Source organism: Mytilus edulis, chromosome 13, assembly GCF_963676685.1.
Source record: "Mytilus edulis chromosome 13, xbMytEdul2.2, whole genome shotgun sequence".
Classification (NCBI taxonomy): domain Eukaryota; kingdom Metazoa; phylum Mollusca; class Bivalvia; order Mytilida; family Mytilidae; genus Mytilus; species Mytilus edulis.
Genome location: NC_092356.1, coordinates 6,475,756 through 6,495,483, shown reverse-complemented (window position 1 = coordinate 6,495,483; position 19,728 = coordinate 6,475,756). Strand labels below are relative to the sequence as shown.

At 32.7% G+C, this 19,728-nt stretch overlaps 1 protein-coding gene across 2 annotated transcripts; it reads right to left on the bottom strand.

Moving 5' to 3' along the window:
* Positions 1 to 1,482: 1,482 nt before the first annotated feature.
* On the bottom strand, positions 1,483 to 19,218 carry LOC139502107 (uncharacterized). 2 transcript variants are annotated; one of them, XM_071291472.1, is made up of 5 exons: positions 18,980 to 19,126; positions 18,047 to 18,093; positions 14,828 to 16,006; positions 4,228 to 4,417; positions 1,483 to 3,411 (listed from the first exon to the last, which is right to left on the bottom strand). In XM_071291472.1, the coding sequence occupies exons 3-5, from the start codon at positions 15,584 to 15,586 to the stop codon at positions 1,541 to 1,543; spliced, it is 2,820 nt and encodes a 939-aa protein (XP_071147573.1). In that variant the 5' UTR covers positions 15,587 to 16,006; positions 18,047 to 18,093; positions 18,980 to 19,126; the 3' UTR covers positions 1,483 to 1,540. The 2 variants fall into 2 exon arrangements, with proteins under 2 accessions (XP_071147573.1, XP_071147574.1); XM_071291473.1 differs by lacking the exon at positions 18,047 to 18,093 and having other exon boundaries at positions 18,980 to 19,218.
* Positions 19,219 to 19,728: the final 510 nt, after the last annotated feature.

Sequence of the window (19,728 nt, the reverse complement as noted above, 5' to 3'; positions counted from 1 at the left end):
AACAATATCTCGATTTGGTATTTAGTGAACGCTTTGGATTTGTCACAAACCTTAAATCAACTAAGTTTTCACAACACTTTTATATTGATCATCAATATTTTAATTAATCTTACATAATAGAAATATTGATAAAATTCTTGAATTCTGTAACATTTTAATCAATTGCATAGTCACAGTTATGTCATAAATCGGTGTAAAAATCTATTGGCAGTTCATTGAATAACCGGTTTTTTTTCAATTCATTTTTTTCACGTTTGGTCAATTATCAAGCTTAGAGTGGTACCCCTCTTATCCAATTGATGATGTTTGAGGGCTATGGTAATTAAAGAATCATTGGAGCAATGAATATACAATCTCTTAATTTGAGGAAGCTCTGTTGTTCCTGAATAAATGTTATCAACATTCATTTAATGGACGGGCTTGATTTAGGCAATTCGCCTTTTTTGTTTTGTCATTAATAGTGTTTTGATTCAATCAAAATGTTGTTTGGTATTTAATCATCATTGCCATTCAAAGCGTTGGCTTTGGGCGTTCTAGATGAAGGTAATTAATGTGGTACCTAACACTTTCACTAAAATTAATTTGGCTCGTTTAATTTTCATAAAATTTTGACAAAGTATTTACTTTGACCCTTTTACAAAAATATAAAAAATTAAAATAATTTGAACCAAGCGTTTTATCAGAAAAATTACACTGGTTATATAGCAGTTTGACAAACACTAGTTTTGATCATTGAGAAGCTTTATATTGCCTTCACGGCGCAACGTAATTAAAACGTTTAGCTGATATTACAGAGTTATCTCCCTGTAGTGTTAGGTACCACCTTAAAGAAAGGAAGTTATGAACGCCCCATATTTTTCAAGGGTTTTTAGAATTCTGGTTTCTCTATTTCTTATGATAGTCTCATTTAACTTTATCATACAAATTTCATTCATAATTATCATCAAAAAGGCATAAATATGTCTTAGTGTCAAAGATAAAGTGTACAGTATAAATCATTATGTTGAAGATAAAGTATAAATATGTGTTTTAAAGATAAAGTATATAGTATATTGCTTAGTGTTGAAGTGATTGCGAGTTCTACATTTTCACTTTTCGCATCACTGTAAATATAACGAAATTTGATGAGACTGTCATACAAAGTAAGAGGTTTAGCGCTATAAAACCAGGTGTAATCCACCATTTTCTACATTTGAAAATGCCTGTACCAAGTCAGGAATATGACTGTTTTTGACCATTCGTTTTTGATGTGTTTTGTCATTTGAATTTTGCCATGATTAGGGACTTTCCGATTTAATTTTCTCCGAGTTCAGTATTTCTGTGATTTTGCTTTTTTTCCGTACTTATTAATGTTTGGGTTTTCCCTCATATTAAGTAATGTCAAAGTTGTCCTGGATTCTTCAATATAAAGAGTTGTTTGAGTATTAGTATTCATAAACCTAAGGAGTTTCATTTACATATCTTCTAACTCGTTTACGATGGTTTATTAACAGAGAACCATTTGATTTCATATTAAAAATATTGTGCCATTTTGTTTTTGTCACAAGAAGACCGGTTCAACATCCATTGTTAAACTTCCTGATAATTCTGTATTTTCTGAGCTTTCAATTTTTGAAGAGTATTCGAGTTCGTTCAAGTGCTTAGATTTATCATCGAAAGATTGTTTATGGATCTTACTCGATTTGATTGTGTCAAAATTTGATTCAAAATCTAAGTCTTCGTCGTACGTTTGCTCTGGAATTGCCGGCCAAGGAGATGATGCATTTGTGTTTGGAGTTGATGTTTTCATATCCCGATTATTGGATTCAAAGAATGAGTCACCAAAATCCTCGTGCAATGTGTTTGAATTTGTATGTGAAGATTTAAATGTTGAAAATAAAGGTCGCTGTCCGCTAATGTTTTCGGAGAAAGATCTTCTTATTACGTCACGTCTTGTTTCTATTGGAACATAATCAAATGGATTATCGCTTTCAACTGTGCTACATGACGCCGGCCTCGATTTTGAAACAATAGCTTGAGTTTTAAAGGACTCATTTTTAAAATCGTCTGCAAAATCAAATGGATTCGATACATTTATAGAATCTCCGAAACTATCGCTAGTCAAACTTGATATACTTCGTTCATACTCAACTGATAATGCTTCTTCGAATCCTTTGTCAGTTTCACGATCAAAAGGTGAATGAGACACCGGTCGTCCGTTTTCAAATCTATAATTCCGTAAATGCCGCCATGTTGGATCGCAACTTGTAAGAGAAACATCGAGTTCATCAGTTTCATTTTTCTTTAAAATTGGTTCTACAATGTCGTTCCAATTATCGTCAGGGAATTTTTGCTCGGAAGGTTCTTGATTACCTGACAATTCACCATTGGATACTGTTTTCCTGCTGTTTAGTTGAAGATCCTCTCCGTCGCAGCCTTCTGCAGGCTCGCGGACATCATTGATCCCGGGAACAAGTTCATTCAATATTGTATCCGTGAAATTCTGTTGATCATTTCCACCATTTTCTAAGGGTAGACTTTTGTTCTGAGCAGTGGCATTTGTTTTAAGTTTTTCGTCTGAGATTTTGTAAATATATATGTCAATTTCCTCTGCACAAACTGTTGTCTGCAAATCTTTTTGTGTTAAATTATCAGGATCTGTGTCTTTTGAATTTAAGGTTCCAGAAGAGTCTTTCGCGTTAATGTTAACAGACGCCCCAGATTGATCTTGTGGTCTGCTGCTGTGTTGCTTAGATGGCACGAAATCTGAATTCATCCTATGATGCTCATGTGCACTAATGTTATTGCTACTTCCGTCCTCGTCACCAACAGTACGATGTCTGGGTAGGCTATCTGTATTGAGATAGTCTGGGTGATAATCACCTGACAGATAGTATAAAGAGTGAACACTTCCGGTCATCCCTTCACTTTGAAGTTTTGTTTCCTGAGGGAGTGGGAGAGAACTACTCTCGGCTGTAAAACTGTCATTTGTGAAAAATGGCGGCAGATGTTTCTTTCTCATTTGTTCTTTCCATTCCTGACGAGAACTACCGGATGAAGATCTCTGTAAATCAGCGGCGCCCATTTTTATATTCAAACCACCACTTCCGGTTCGAATGTGAACAGGCGTCACCACCGCATGGAAAGTTGAGAAATTAGTTTCCTTTTCTATTGTAACCGAATTTGCTTCAGGTGTGTTTTGTGATGAGACAGATTCTGTTCTGCTGTATTCAATTCTTCCATTATTAATCGGATGCAGAACAATTTCTGGCGGGGGCGATGACGTACTTCCGCTAACAATGTCAGTGTTGTTTACATCGTCTGCTGCTGGGACCGTTCGTGTAACATCCGGAACCTCGTGAGCGTTGTTTGTATATCCGTTAATGTCGCGCACTTTTCTGGAGTACGACTGCAACCTACACGACATTGGATCTGAAAATAGTTCAATATTAAAACAAACTGTTATTAATCGTTAAGTATATTTAAAAATGTCAAATATTGATGTAATCTATCATAAATGCTTGACAGGAAAAACAATATACGAACAAAAATAAACTTAAATATAATAAGTCAAAATATTTCCTCTAAATAAACTCATAATATATAGACACCAGGATTAAAATGTTGTACGACAGACGTGCGTTACGTCTACAAAAGATTCATTAGTGTCACTGATATCAAAAGAAGGGAAAAAGGCCAAATAAAGAACGAAGCAGAAGAGCATTAAAAAACAAAACACCTTTTTTTCCGTGTCAATCACACATTCACATGATTTCCCTGCATTGAGCACGTACATTAAAAGGTGGAATGGTATATCAACCTTTGTGTGTCCTCTACCCCACCCCAACCCCTTTTTATAATCTCGATTACTGGAATAACTGTGGTACGTACATTAAAGAACGTTCCCTTAATCAGTTTCCATATGTTATGACATCACAGGCGTCCATACAGATGCATGTAAAAAGACTATATACTTTCATAACAAAGAATCACCGAAATTACTGTAAAACAAGCTCAATGTACAAAATCCGCATATTGATATCACCGTGACCTTCATTTCTATATAATATTACATATATTTTCAAATCATCCTTAGTATCTTACTAAGTAAATGAGATGTATTATTTCGTGCACGCATTTTTCATTTTGAACAAATTAACTATTACCATTTAAATTTAGAAATGTGTATTAAGAGTAATGAAAAAAAAAAATTTCATCATAAAATTGAAAATGGAATGGAGATTATACCTTCTTCTTCCTTTCTTGGTCGTCGTAGAATATGAACCCGCCACGTGAATACCAGAGCGTGTCTGTATCGTCTGCTACAAGACCAAAGCAAGTGAGGGAACAGTAGAGCTTCCATCAGTATTAACCAAAGAATTATTTCCTGTACCAGACCTCTGTTGAATCCTGTCGTTGATTGCATGAATTCTAATATCTGATGAAAACAAGGGTTTTACAAAATTAAACAACAGCAAAAGGTCGAACAAATATCTTACATTGCTTAATAAAGAAACAGAATATACTTAGTGGACATTCAAAACCCATGATTCGTAATGCACTAAAAACGCGGCCGCAATGGCAATACACGAAAGACGTTGAAAAACAAACAATTCCACAAAATACTATATAAGTTATACAACCGAGAAAACTAAATGTAAGTCACCATTGTACATTTGTATAAAAGGTCTATACATGATCTTAAATAATCATTATATTATGTATGCTCAATTTTTCGACTTAAATGCGTGTATGCTACTTTTTCTACTCATACTAGTAACAGCTAATTATCATTAAAAGAAATGGCACTTTCCGAAAGGTTTCCATTATTTCCCAAGTCTCAGCCACTTAAATTACGCTACTGGATCTATATTGATCAAAATCTATCAAACTAGAACTTATCTTTAATTGACATAAATGCAATTATTCTAAATGGTTAACATGTTTATCTCGCGATCGTAGTTGCGTATAACCATTTAAACCTGTGTACACACTTATTTGGTAATTTTCATTTATGAAAATATATTTTGATTCATTTGGTACTGATTCATGCTGAGTTTTTGTTAAATGATGAACAACTAATTGAAGTTTTTAAAAAAGTTATTGTTTCAGTAAAGTTATTCTATTTGCTTTATGTGTTGTCTTTTGAGTTACATCTACAGTTTTGTAAGCGCAGTTTGGGTGTGCGATCATCTACGCCAAATTTTATGGTATATGGGGAACTTGGAAGATTTCCACTTGAACTGCAGATCAAGTTAAAAATGGTATGTTTTTGGCACAAGCTAGCAACAAATGATAAAAAACTATCGGGTAAACTTTATAAGTTACTTTGGTACATGCATGAGCATGAAGGTAGTAATTTTAAGTGGTTTAACTATGTAAAATCTGTGTTCAATGATTGTGGCTTTTGTGAACTATATAATTTTCCGGAGCAAGTTGATTATAATTATATTAAAATTAATGTAAGGCAGCGTCTCCAGGACCAGTTTATTCAAAAATGGTTCTCAGATATAAACAATTCATCAAGGGGGGAGTTTTATCTACACTTTAAAGAAGAGTTTTGCTTGGAAACATATCTGTTAAAATTAAGACGGGGGCATAGAGTAAACATATGTAAATTAAGGGTATGTAATACAAAGTTTCCCATCGAAACAGGAAGATGGAGAAATGTACCACGAAATGATAGGATTTGTCCACTCTGTAAAGCTGGTCTTGGAGATGTATACCACTATATATGTAAATGTACCAACTGTGAAGTTAAGGATTTAAGGGGGAAGTTCATACCTCCATATTATTTAAAATATCCAAATGAAAAAAAAGTACTTGGCATGCTTAAATATAGTAATAGTAATGTGCTGTCTAAGCTGTCAATTTTTATTCAAAAGGTAGAAAAGATGCTTGTCTAATTTAAAACTGTAAGAAACACAAACTTATTTCTGAAGATGTATAATTTAAAAATGTATTCTGTTTGTATTATGAACTATGTTGTAATTAATATTGTGTATATAAATATGCTCCTGTTACGCAGTCTTCTGCGGCTGAGTTTTCTCTAATAAACTAAACTAAACTAAACTTTTTGCGAAGGAATAGTAGTTTTCATATTATTTATTTATATAAAAAATATTTCCCCTAATAAAATCTTCATCTAATTGTAGAAAAATCAAAGTTGTGGAATAAATTTCATCAGAATCACTTGGTAATCTATGCAGAGAACCCTTTTTGAAAAACTGAGAACCCTTTTTGTCTGAAAACACTGTCAAACATACTATCCACACTGATCTGTGTCCACACTTTTAGTAAAATAAATGGTCCGTATTAATATCTTCACTCAAACAGTGAAATTGATTCTTGAAAAAAAACTATACATATAAACTCAAGAAAGTTAAATAAATGATGACTTATCATATTCTAATCTCTCATATACATTTTGGAATGCATTAGAGTATCCTGTTTAACTCTTACAAAACTCTCTCATCATATAATACACATTCAAAGTCTTCAAAATATAAAACTAAACATTCAGGGCATTTCACGAATTTTGAATCGCAAGCTTAACAATTTAACCCCTTTTCCCCATAAAAATTTAAAAAAAGATACACATTAGAACCACTAAGTACAATTTTCTAGACAACCGAAGCGTGAACATTCGCAAACCAGTTGAATTAGCAATTCACACTTACGCTGAAGGCTTAAATCAAATCATTCTCTTGCATGATACGGCTGATAATGTATCCATTACCAGTGCGTTTGGGTGATCATTTTTACAATAAAATTGTCATCCGTCTACAGATAACGTATAGGTTCAAATCAAGCGCATTTGATGAAACACTTTCTCTTAATATTGCCTGAAGCTAAATGTATTATATACCATGTGTATATTGTGTAGCAAGTTGACATTTTTAACATGGCAACTTTAGCGAAGAAAAATTTGAAAACCAAAGACATAACTCTATTTTCAACTTTTTTGGGAAGGGATGAGCAGTAACCCGAATAATACAGTCGTTTTATTCCGCCGAACTACGATTACTTCATTAACCTGGCAAGTAGGAGAGATCGATTACGGGCAAGGACTGAATTTGCCGGGTTAGACGAGCAGCTCAGACATTGCGTACCCCACCCTTTTGATATATTTTGAATACACAATATTAATACCCTATTTATATTATTTGAACAAGATATGCCTACAGCTACCATGCTTACGCTATTTCAAGGAGAGATACTTTTATATATGACAAATATCTGATGTATTTAAGATTGTAATTTTAATCGTATCTGTATACTTATGATTCAATCAGCAACAATTTCATATATTTCATCTTAAATTCTCAATCATATCATATCTCATGAAGCTTAAAATAATTACATATTCCAGCGACTCGTCCCTACCACTTATTACATATAAAGCCCATGAGAGTTCCGAACTCGATTCTAATTCCGAATCAAATAGACTTTGTCTTACTCTTTTAAGGTTACCAGTTTAGTTGGTGCAAACGCGATTGAATTATATACTTGATGGAAAAGAGATTCAACTGTATATACAATGTATGACGATGTAAATGATTATTTGTATGCCCCATTTTGGGCATTATGTTTTCTGGTCTGTTCGTCCGTCCATCCGTTCGTCGTACCGTCAATTCGTCCGTCCGTCTGTCAGTCGTCCGTCTGTCCCGTTTCAGGTTAAAGTTTTTGATCAAGGTAGTTTTTGATGAAGTTGAAGTCCAATCACCTTGAAAATTAGTACACATGTTCCTTATGATATGATCTTTCTGATATTAAAGCCAATTGAGATATTTTACCCCATTTTCGTGGTCCACTGAACATAGAAAATAATAATGCGGATGGGGCATCCGTGTAATTAAGACACATTCTTATTTAAATACTACATGTACGTATGTGTAGATTATCAACGATATTTCTAGAATGGTCTCCTACAAAGGATAAAACGTAAAAGAAAAACAGGGTTTTAATTTCATACCTTAATTTGAATTATTATAAGAGATAGCGTCCAAAAGACGCATCCAAGACATAAAAAGCGAAGACCCAGATCAAAACTTGTTAATGTGTTGTATTTATCTATTCTAGTTGTTTTTTTATTGATCCATATCTAACATTATCTACAAATCTATCCAACAGTCTCGAAACATGTAAAAAAATAAGACAGCCTTTTAGAACATGAAGAAACAGTAAAGTCTTTAATCATCTTCTTCGTATTGAAAAGGGTCAATTACAACTGTTCTGAAATCACGATACTGAGCCTACACAAATATTGCATGTAAATGATGATTGATACTGCATAGTCAGCAAATTTATAAAAAATGTCTATTCCATGTTTTCATTACTTATTCATATTGAAAAGGTGTTGGTATTAGAATAAATCGATTGAATAAACGTGTAGGATATATACTGGTTTACACTTACAAGTCTACGTCTGCTTTTTCAATCTAGCAAAAAACAAATATATTAGAAATAAATGTACAATCAGTCAGTTGACCGATCATAGCGAGGTTTCATACATATTTCATAGCGAGGTTTCATACATATTTCATAGCTTGTCGATTGTTTTTTTCAGCATTGCTGCACATATATGTACTGTGAATCAATATGATCTTCAAGTTCAAATGAATACCATAAGAATTATCAGAAGCGCAAAAACTGCTGGATGAAGGCTTTCTTGCTAGGTTTTATATATGATCCTAGCAACAGTATATCTATTAAAAGTCAGATATACCAATAAGTTATCAAAAACTCTTACGTCGAATAAGCAATGACAACATCATGGCAAACAAAATAACGTCAAAAAGGAAAATCTGAATTACTCAAAAATACTACACATTAGAACTGAACAGAACAGCAGCAATTATTACATACAAAAAGGCAGGGTGAACTTATTTTTTTTCATAAAGGAAGCGTTCGTCTAAGACACCTTAAATGTATTATTCAGACGATTTAACTTTCTTTTCCCTCACTCTGACATATATGTGCTTCAATAAAAAAAAAACCAATACAACTGGATAGATATTAAACGAATTATAAACAAGCGAGTAATTTTGTTATATATGTTGTATATTTATGTTAATGTTTTCAATGTAACGTAACAGTATTAGACGTCTTCTCTGTACTTATATTAATTTTGATGACGAAGACATATTATATATTTTAACCACAATGCATGTCTAATTTCTATTTCGAGTCAAAAAAAATTCCATACGTAATATTTGATTCTCATTTACAGTGACGGTATAAAGTTTCTGGTCCACCGGATGTATCTGTTGAATTCATTGTGAATATGTTCTCGTCCTCAGTATCAAAATGTATGAAATATTAGCCACTGGACATAAACAAAATCATCTATTCAAGACCATCACATTAAGGAATTTTTGCGCTGATTTCGTGTAAAGTGGTTATATATATATAACGTTAAAAAAAAAGATCAAGTATACAACATGGTTCAATGAATCTGGAATAGTTAAGATATCTAAATAAATAGCATTAGTAAAAAAATCTTGACTCATATATAAGTTTTGAAAGTATGAAATATATGTTTATCACCCCGTGCTCAATTAAAGTGATTTTCCATTGTATTTTCATTTTATTTTGGTCCGTTTTTCAAACAGACATATTATGCAACATCATATTTGAACTAAGAAAACCCAATTGTGCTGATTATCGTGTACTAACTCACGTTTCCCTCCCCACAGTATTGAAATCGATCAATTATAGAATTGATGAAACGGGATTTTTTAATAGTTTTATAGCACAGCATTGCTTTGCTTCGTTTATTTAATTACAAAACACAGTAAAAATACTCTTCAATGTCTCCATGTTACGTCACTATAGTAAATTAAAATTGTCAAGAGACCCCATAAATTTTTAAATAGTATACCACTGCATCGTCAACTATATTTATGGTGATATGGGAGAGAGAGTGCTGGTTGATTTAGTTTGAATGTGATTTGAATTTGATTTTGATTAAAATAACCTTATTTCAAATATTTTATTCAATATGTTAAAAATATTCTTCAAAGATACCAGGCTTATAATTTTGTACGCGAGACGTGTGTTTCTCTTTAAAAAAAACCGGCATCAGTGACGATCAAATAAAATATTCAGAAGACCAAAACAAGAACGAAGTTAAATAGCACCGAATACTTAAAATCCGAAAGGTTTAGCCAGATACAGTTACAATAATCTGTTCCTGTGGTTTACAAATTTCCCAATTTACCGCCTGTTTGTAGAATACTTATTCGGTAATCGTGCATTGTTCTACTATGTTTTAGTCTGTAGAATACTTATTCGGTAATCGTGCATTGTTCTACTATGTTTTAGTCGTTCCCGTGTTTTAGGACATTCTAAACATGCGGAAATAATTAATGTGCAAAAAGGTATCTTTTTTGTCTAAAATTCGACAAAGATGGAGTTGCACTTTATGGAAGAATCTATTTTTAGTTTTTTTTAATGACACAATCTAAACAATGATGATGGAAGCAACCTTGACACAAGTAGATATATAATAATAAATTATAACGCATAATCTGTTATAATTACATCTGACAAAACAACTTATCATTTTGTGACTGGTTGAAACTCCAAGTATGAATTTTTAGTGTTTTCATGCATATGCTTTTGTCCTAGACCTGTTAATAATTCGAACCTATACAACATCACATGAATTCAGAGGAGTTCTTAAAAAATTCACCTATAACAATTCATTTCAAGATGCACAAATCTTAAAAGAAATAATTAAAATCTTAAACCCAACAGAGGCGGGTCCAGTCACTTTGAAAAGGGGGTTGATCGGTTCCAAACCCAGGGGTTCTAATCCCCGGTTCCCCTTCTGGATCCACCATTGGCACTTTGCAATAAATAAATTGCTAAGTACATTTATTTTTAAGGTCCCCAACTATGGAAGAGAAATTTTCATCTTAGAGTCATCCAATATTCTTTCAGTATATTTAGTAAAAACAAAGAATTAAAATATAGCTAAGTAATTTAAAGTTGAATTTTGAATATTGGAAAAAAACCAGTATGGGTTATCATATTCTGCTACAGTAAAAGACATAAAACTTTTTCAATATCCATTCAGAAATTCAGATATTGACAACATTATGGAGAATCTCGCTTTCCTTGTCAAATGACCTGAATTACTTCAAACAAACGAAACAAGTTAAACCAATCTAATCGTTACAAATGACATTACATAAATCTAATAAGTCGAGTTCGCGCCATAGATTCAGCAGTTTTCCAATAATAGACAATCATTTGTAAATCATTTGTGCAATGGCAATCAGAAATGGAGTTATAAACGGTAATTTATCTGAACGGAATTTTCTCTCTTGGCATCTCAAGAATGAATGCCTGTTAGTTTTAATCTTAATCGATAAACAATACTGAAAATGAATACGACCATAAAGTGTAAACTTTCGATTATATGGCCTTTGGATTCAATTAGAGATTACTTAACCGCCATTTGCAAAAGATACAAAATCGGCCATATTGGAAACATTAACGATAATTGGCGGTCATTTGTAAACTACCATCTGTTCGTTGCCGTACAATAAAGAAATTGAAAGAGATCATATTTGAATTATTCATGTCTCTTAGGAATAAATCTGTGAAAATTTCTTTTTCTCCATTTATCATAATTTAATCATATAAGGTTGAAGTGCTCTCGATATGACCTTTAAGTTTGCTTTCGAAGACTCTAGAGACGTTCCACAGATAGAAGTCAAAACTTCCGATAACTAGTAAAATATTTTTCAGTGCAGTCCATTAGCTCATCAAATTAATGTACCGTCTGCTCGTAACAAGTTGTAACTTCCGAGTATTTTTCTAATCAAGAAAATGATTTTAAAAAATGCAGGAACTCTTCGCAATATTTTTGAAGCGTCCAACAATTTACTTTACTTTTGAAGAAGATCAAGTTTGCACAAACTAAGGTCTAATAAATGTCGGATATTGAATACAATTTACAAACAGGTTTTTTCACCCGGACTGATATTTATACCGCTGACATCATTTATTCAAAATTTGATTCTAAACATTGGACTGCAGGATAGATTAATAAGCATCTGGACATGGTATCTGTACAAGAATGCCATTATTTCCTATCAAGATTTTTCATTTTGGATAAGCATATTAAACATAAATATATCTATGTTATAAATGCATTGGTCAACAGTAATTTTCTGATAACAACTTTCTATGGATTGTGTTCAAGCAGAATAAAGATAAGAAGACATGGTATAATTGCCAATGAGACAATTAGCTACCAGACTTAAAATGAAGTGGAAGTAAGCAATTATAGGTCATTGTACGACCTTCAACATTGAGAAAAAACAGACAGGTCAAATTGAATCACAATCACATTGCAAATTAAATTTCATAAACCGAAACGAGGCTAATGGTCAACAGATAAGAGATTAAACTACTGTATCCCGCCTATACTTATGCCCTGTCCCATGTCAAGAACACCGCACGATTCATGGTTTACAACTGACAATAACTAGAAAGAATAACTTTGCAGAAGACATTATGAAAATGAATCCAAAATGGAGGACTATGCAGAAATATTAATGTACAAAAGAATGTAGGTAATTAAAAGCTTGTGTACAAAAAAAAAGATCGCGTGATACCTGCGCAAAATAAATAGATAGATACTTTAGACTCTTAAAAAAAGTGTATAGAGAAAAGAATCCATAGCAATAAGGGACGACATCAATGAAGGATAAAAAACTTAATTCATATAATTTTTTCACTGACCCCCCCCCTCCCCCTCCCCCTCCCCCTCTTAACTTAATTTGGGAATTCAAAAATTTGCAGCAATTTTGACCCCCCCCCCCTCTCCAACTATGATGAATTAAGTTTTTTTTTTATCCTTCATTGATTTTTTGATGTCGTCCCTAACAATTAAGGATGAGAAACATTCAATTCAATTCGTTAACAATCCCCGAACATTCCCCCTCTCTGAAAGAAAATCCAATTGTCGCCTCCGTACAGAAATAATGGCGTGAATCATTTTAGTTGATTTTGGATAAAAAGTAAAATACCGAAAATTAAAATCGGTAAGTTCGATTTCAAATGACCTCAGTTCAATTTTTTGTAGGCCGTTAGTTTTCTCGTTTGAATTGTTTTACATTCTAATTTCGGGGCCCTTTAATGCTAACTATGCAGTATGGGTTTTGCTAATTGTTGAAGGCCGTACGGTGACCTATAATTGTTAGTTTCTATATCATTTGGTCTCTTGCGGAGAGTTGTAGTCTCATTGGCAATCATACCACATCTTTTTTTTATATATCAATTCACAATATATTTATCGAATTTAACTGAATGTATTATCATATATAATAAACAATACAATAGTTTGAATAAAAGCAATGTCGTGACACATTTTTTAATCATTGTATGTACAAACAACCTATGCATCAATATGACGACATGTTTTAGTATGTCTATCAATTTACTCAAATGGATGTTTGAATGCTTGGCTGAGCAGTACGTACATAATCAATCTTTTCAAAACGTTGATTAAAAACAACATCTTGACAAATTAAACTAAAATGAATACATGTCCTTCGTGTAAATAGACAGAATGTTACTTAATTGATTCGAGGTCTGTCACTGAAAATGTAAATATTATTTAAATGCTTAAATGTATATAAGACAAATAAAAGATAAACAAAGGCAACAGTAGTATACCGCTGTTCGAAAGTCATAAATCGATTGAAAGACAACAAACTAAAACCGAAGGAAACACACCAAATATGAGAGGAAAACAACGAAACAACAGAAATTCTAAAGTGCAACAAACAACCAAACGATAATGTAACACAAACAGAAACGAAACATAAGATAACAACTGCCATTTTCCTGACTTGGTACAGGACATTTTAGGAAAAATGGTGACAATTAGCAATGAGACAATCAAATATCATAAGAATCGACAATACTCAGGAACGATAAAATAAAGACAAACAGTATGAACGCATATCTGGGCAACTATACTGAGCAACACGAACCCTAACAAAAACAGGGGGCTATTGCAGGTGCTTCTAAATAGTACGTTGGTTCTGCACCACATGTTGCACCTGTCGTGTTGCTTGTGGTATTTTTTTCCGACATCAGACAGTACAATACACCACAAACTCCACTCCTACGATAATGAGACGTGCAAACAAATACACAAAAGAATTCAGTTGCACCCTCCTTTTTAAAGTTTTTACAACACGTGTTTCTGAAACAGCATTTATCAAATATGCTTTTAAGACTAAAAAGTTTTGAAGGCAAAACATATTAATTTATTAAATAGCACAAAACGAAAAGGTCCTTCCTAACAAGGCCGTTTGTTTTTAACAGCATTTCCCGAAGAAGATGCAGACAGGAACCGGATGTTCAGTTGTTGTCGTCGTTGATGTGGTTCATAGCTGTGTCTATTTTTCTCGTTTTTAATAAAGATTAGACCTTTAGGTTTTCTGGTTTGCGTTCAATATCGTAACAGCTACGTAGTGCTACGTAGATTTTGACTATTGAACGTGTTGCTTTATACTAGTTGTTACATAGATATTGACAGCGGCTACGTAGCTGGCTTGCTACGATATTGAACTCAACCCTGCTTGAATGGTTTTACACTAGTCATTTTTGAGGTCCTTTGTAGCTCACTGTTCGATGTGAGCCAAGGCTCTGTTTTGAAGGCCGTACTTTGACCTAAAATGGTTTACTTTTATAAATTGTGACTTGGATGGAGAGTTGTCTAATTGACACTCATACCACACCTTCTTATATCCAAGTACTTGTATGAACTGAATATTGCAGACATCTGTTTCATTCCATCTGACTTAAGTAAGATACTTACAACAAATGGTAGATGATTTCCTATGAAGCAAAATGATATAACGATGCAGAAAAATCTACATAAATCCCAGGTGAAATTCAGCTGATTAAACTTTTCTTGAGTACTGTAAGTCCCTGGTATATCCGATCTTTTATTTGGAAGGTAAAAACGTCCAGCACCATATTTGATATGCGCTGTTCTTTTCATGCATTTTGTTAAGAACGTCACATCACAGATACTAATAATAGCAATACACATACACGTCACCACAAATATAAAGATAAACACGGTGAACCCGATTCCAATATCGCTCGATAAAAACCGACAGGAACCGGCTCCGAAAAATTCGTCCGGAACAGCACCAATGATTGGCAGGAGGCCAATGATCGTTGATAGTATCCATATGATAACCGATATTATTTTAATTCTGTAGGTCAAACCTTTATTCTGATTATTGCATGACGCTTTGAATATTGTCGACCAATGAAAACAAATTGCACTTAAACTCAACATTTGAACTACCCTAAACGTCACAAATGCCCAGACGTAAAACTTGCACAAATATGCGTTCCATTTGAAATATCCAAGTTCTGTGCATGCTGGAATCGGAACAATCAGAATAGCATTCATCGTCATGGCAACCATTAACGATATGACCATGACATCTGATCCATGGTAAAATGGTTTGTAATGACAGACAATAGCGATTGCAGCGACATCTGTTAAAACTGCGATGGGTGACAAAATAATCCATGATAGTCCAAAACCATTGCTTGTCATTTTAATGATACTTTTTAAAATAGTTTACTTTGTACTAGTATGATTGAAAAATCACATTTAACATACACTCAAAATTGATTTTCCAATCTTCAAACTCAACGTTATAATCCATAGTTAAACGAACTAAAAATCACATTTTACGATGACGAGACGATTTGTAAACTTAAAATTCTAAATGATATTCCATTTTTAGGCGAATGTAAAAACAAATTCTTGATACACATCTTTCACACTATCGAAATTAGTTTTAATCTATATTTTTTTCTTACTTCAATCATGTCTTTGTAAAAAAAATTGTTTCAGATAAAATCTCTTTTATAGAAAATAAAATCATTGTTTCCTTTAAACAAAAGAAGCTAGGTTCTCACACATTTACTAAATCATGCCCGTCTTTGTTTCGTGTTTATGTAAAAATAATTTCTGAAAAGAGAAATGAAAATGATTATTCATAATACGTCTTTGTTGTTCATAATTATCATGTATCAAAAATGCAATATAACAATTGTATAAGTGTGAAACGAAGATTGATCTTGCACTTTTCAACAAAAATGAACCCTACTTTTAATTTAAGGCATTTTAAATTAAGCATGACTTTTTTCTCTTATTTTAAATATTTCAACACAACTCTTTGAAGTAATTGTAATGTGCTCTTTACTCTTAATTTAAGAATTGCACCACTGAGTACACATCTTATATTGTATATAGTAAACACAAATTATAATGCATTGCTCTTGTAGCTTTATAAGAAAATTATAAAGGACATTTTGAGAAGGGTCCACGTCGTTGAATTCGAGTTTGTTAGAATTCATGTTGAGTAGGGTTTTCTTTCTAAGAGTATGTAAAGAAGGCTAATTCGGTAGGGTTTGTTGCATGTTTATGGTGTTTGCTTAACGTCCAGTGGCAAGTAATTTGTACTAATTCAGGACAAGAAGAAATTAACAATTAATAGGGGTTGACAGAGATGAAGGAAAAAAAGTACTTAAACTAGGAAATGATGCTACATTGGTTAGGAATAGATATTATTCTTGCAACAGGTACCCGACGGACCTCTCAGGTTCTTGCTGTAAAGGTTCTGAATGTGTTTGGAGCCTGACATCCTAGGATCTATAACGTCCCCATATGACTTGACGACGTTGCTGTCAATTTATTCATCTCAAATTAAAAACAAACGGCCCACTTCAGGACATGTATACGTTTTACTGCCGGTCGGACGAAGACAAAAATTTTGATCATATATCTTTACCACATTTATCCCTTTGGGTCCATTTATTAAGAGCATTTTCTGAAGATTTACTTTATATTGATATGAGTTTCAAATCTTTTACAAAAATATTCTTTAACTGTTTGAAAATTTGATAAAATGAATTATGTCTTAGGTAAATTGATATCGCTTTTTTGTCGTTAAGAAACTCGATAAGTTGTGTAAAGTTGTGTAAATAGTAGTTTTATTAAAGAAGGAAATAATACAGCTAAATAGTTAAAATATTTCCCTAGTGCATTAAATGTATTTTTTTTTATAAAGGGTGTTATAATCGTCGTTTTCAAATGGTTCTATAACCTAAATGGTTGATAAATCGACATAGAAAAAATGTCTCTATAACTGAATGGTCGACTCTGCAAGATGACTGTGTAACAAAATGGTTGACGTATTGGTGGCAACTAAAAAGCTCTAATATAAACTAAAGGGTTGATAAATGAGCTCAGCGATATCTACGTATTCATGAATGGTTGAGAAATTGATGTACATGTACCGAATCGAAATGGATCTATTTTTCTTGTCGGAATGAAGCTTTTGTGAACTTGCGTTTCTATGTTATAAAAATCCGAAATTAGATAAAATGTATCTAATAAATGATGTAAAAGAGTTGGGCTTATTTGAAAGGCTTTATGAATTGAAAGTTTGATAAATTGAGTACAGCGAAATTCGCTGTACAGAAATTGAATGGTTAACAAACTGTTATGCAATCTCATAAAAACTTTTTAGTATGTACAATTCTGTATAATAGTATCTACTCGACAGAGAGTAAACTGGAATCCGCCTATATTCAACTTAGATTATGAACACACGTGTAGTAGTCAGCCTAGAACCAGCTTAAACAGCGAGTAACTGCTAAATGTGTCATATATAAAAAGTGACTCGTTTCGAATTCGTCGCTTGGACATGATGCCATTGTTCAAGATATGAATTTTGAAAAACACAGAAAAGACGTTGTCTTCATTCAAATTTTAAATTTCATTTCAATCTGCAGTTTGAAGGGTCACTCACATTATTTATTGCAAAAATTAAAAAGCAAAAAATGGAAGAAATCACAGCGAGAGCTATGAACTAAAATTGTTGTCGTACATTGTACAAGCCACTAAGCCGTTTTCTAGGAATGAACTGATAATTTTTGTTGGAATGAAGGGCATGTAATATAAGCAATGTTCGCTGTAAAATGTAGAACAGAAAATAGTTCATACCTTTAATAGTAACAAATCATCTTTTGGTTCTCTTCATCAATGATCATCTAAGTTTACAAAACAAAACAAATTCATTTCATTACATACTGTAAATAATTATTTACCTAAATCAATGTTGTTTTAGATTTCACACTTTATTATTGATATATATCATCAATAATTTAGGCATCTACGTAAATTTCACCTGTTCATACGTGTATCTTTCTTTTTAACCTTGATAATTTGCCACCTCAAAACAGAGTCTGTAAATTAATTTACCTGGATCTGTGCAGGTGTTTCTTATTTAAGATAAAGAGGGCGTGGTAGTTTACAATGACAGGGATTTTAGAAAAATATGGTTAAAACAGTGAAAATGAAGTGTAGTTGTTTAAAAACGTTTTTACAAATAACCATACAAATGTATCATGTTTAGTGTGAAAAACAGATGATTCACATTTAAAATCACGATGCGAAGTGTAGCAAGTTTGTAGTTATTTAAATTTACAAACAAAGTTCATTTTAAAAATCAATAACTATAATGTAAAATTGTTGACATTAAATCAATTGTGTAATAAGGTGTAGATTCAATGGATTTCGGTGAAATGAAGCAAAAATGATTATTTGATCTTTACCTCTTGCCGTTAAACTTTAAAAGGTATCGACATTTAAATATAACAGGTGTATAATTACTAGCTAGTAGCAAATTATGTACTCAATAATAAGTTATTTTTTTTACAATTTATATTCAATGAATGACATGTCACGGAAAAATCTTTTTTTTTTAGGTAAATGTATGAATGTGTCCTTAACATGTATTCCCTGTTTCATTTCATTGATAAACCACATGTTAATACAGATGACGATAAAAACTAATATCTCCGTATTAGGCGAACATAAAATCAATAATCAAAGCAAATTACCACCGTTAAAAACTAAATTGCTGTAAAAAATTACCTGATAAGTTCTTATTGAATAAACAAATCCATCGATATTGCAAAGGCTCTACTTCCAACGAGAACGAGATTCTACGCAATAGTCTTGGATTTTACACACCATGTATAACCCATCCGTGATCATGTTTATGACAGTGCAATATTGATCAAACTTCATCGATCGATCTTCCCGCGTTTATTCGAGGTAGTATTTCATTTGCAGTAAATGATTTGCGTCCTTTATGGCGTGTATCGGTGATTAACTATTAAAATGGTAATTAGCTAGAAGTGTGGTCAAAAGTGTTTCCATAGATAATGGCAGTCATCGAACCTGAAATGATTGACGCATGCCTGACCAGTAGCAATATGATGAGATGACCAATATGCCAGTGCTGGTCAGTAACAATAAGACGACTGACACTTGGTCAGTGAGATTGCTTTTGAATAAACAAAAACTGATCATACTTTGATTAAAGTTACGTACGAATAACTAGATAAGCCAGATATACCGTATTATATGAAACTAATATGAGCAATACAAATTTTGTCTGAGTTTGCTGTGATTAAATTGTTATGTTGTCGGTGTTTTAGCAATGTCTTCACTCAGATGACGAGTTGTCAAAGTATATTTGTTTCTTATATTAACAGAAGTTCTCCTGGAAACTTTACTTATGAACAAATGCCATTTTAACAGTTACTGCTCCTCTTGGAACAGATATTCAGATTTCTATATCCTTCATTCCGCTAGGAACAAATACTGTTATATATATG

What these genes read in the sequence shown, in the direction of transcription:
- LOC139502107 (XM_071291473.1), bottom strand. Translation starts at nt 15,586, where the DNA reads ATGACAAGCAATGGTTTTGGACTATCATGGATTATTTTGTCACCCATC. An exon ending in GAAATCATCTACCATTTGTT is followed by an intron (nt 4,418 to 14,827) that starts GTAAGTATCTTA and finishes TGTTTTCATCAG; the next exon opens with ATATTAGAATTCATGCAATC. An exon ending in ACCAAGAAAGGAAGAAGAAG is followed by an intron (nt 3,412 to 4,227) that starts GTATAATCTCCA and finishes AACTATTTTCAG; the next exon opens with ATCCAATGTCGTGTAGGTTG.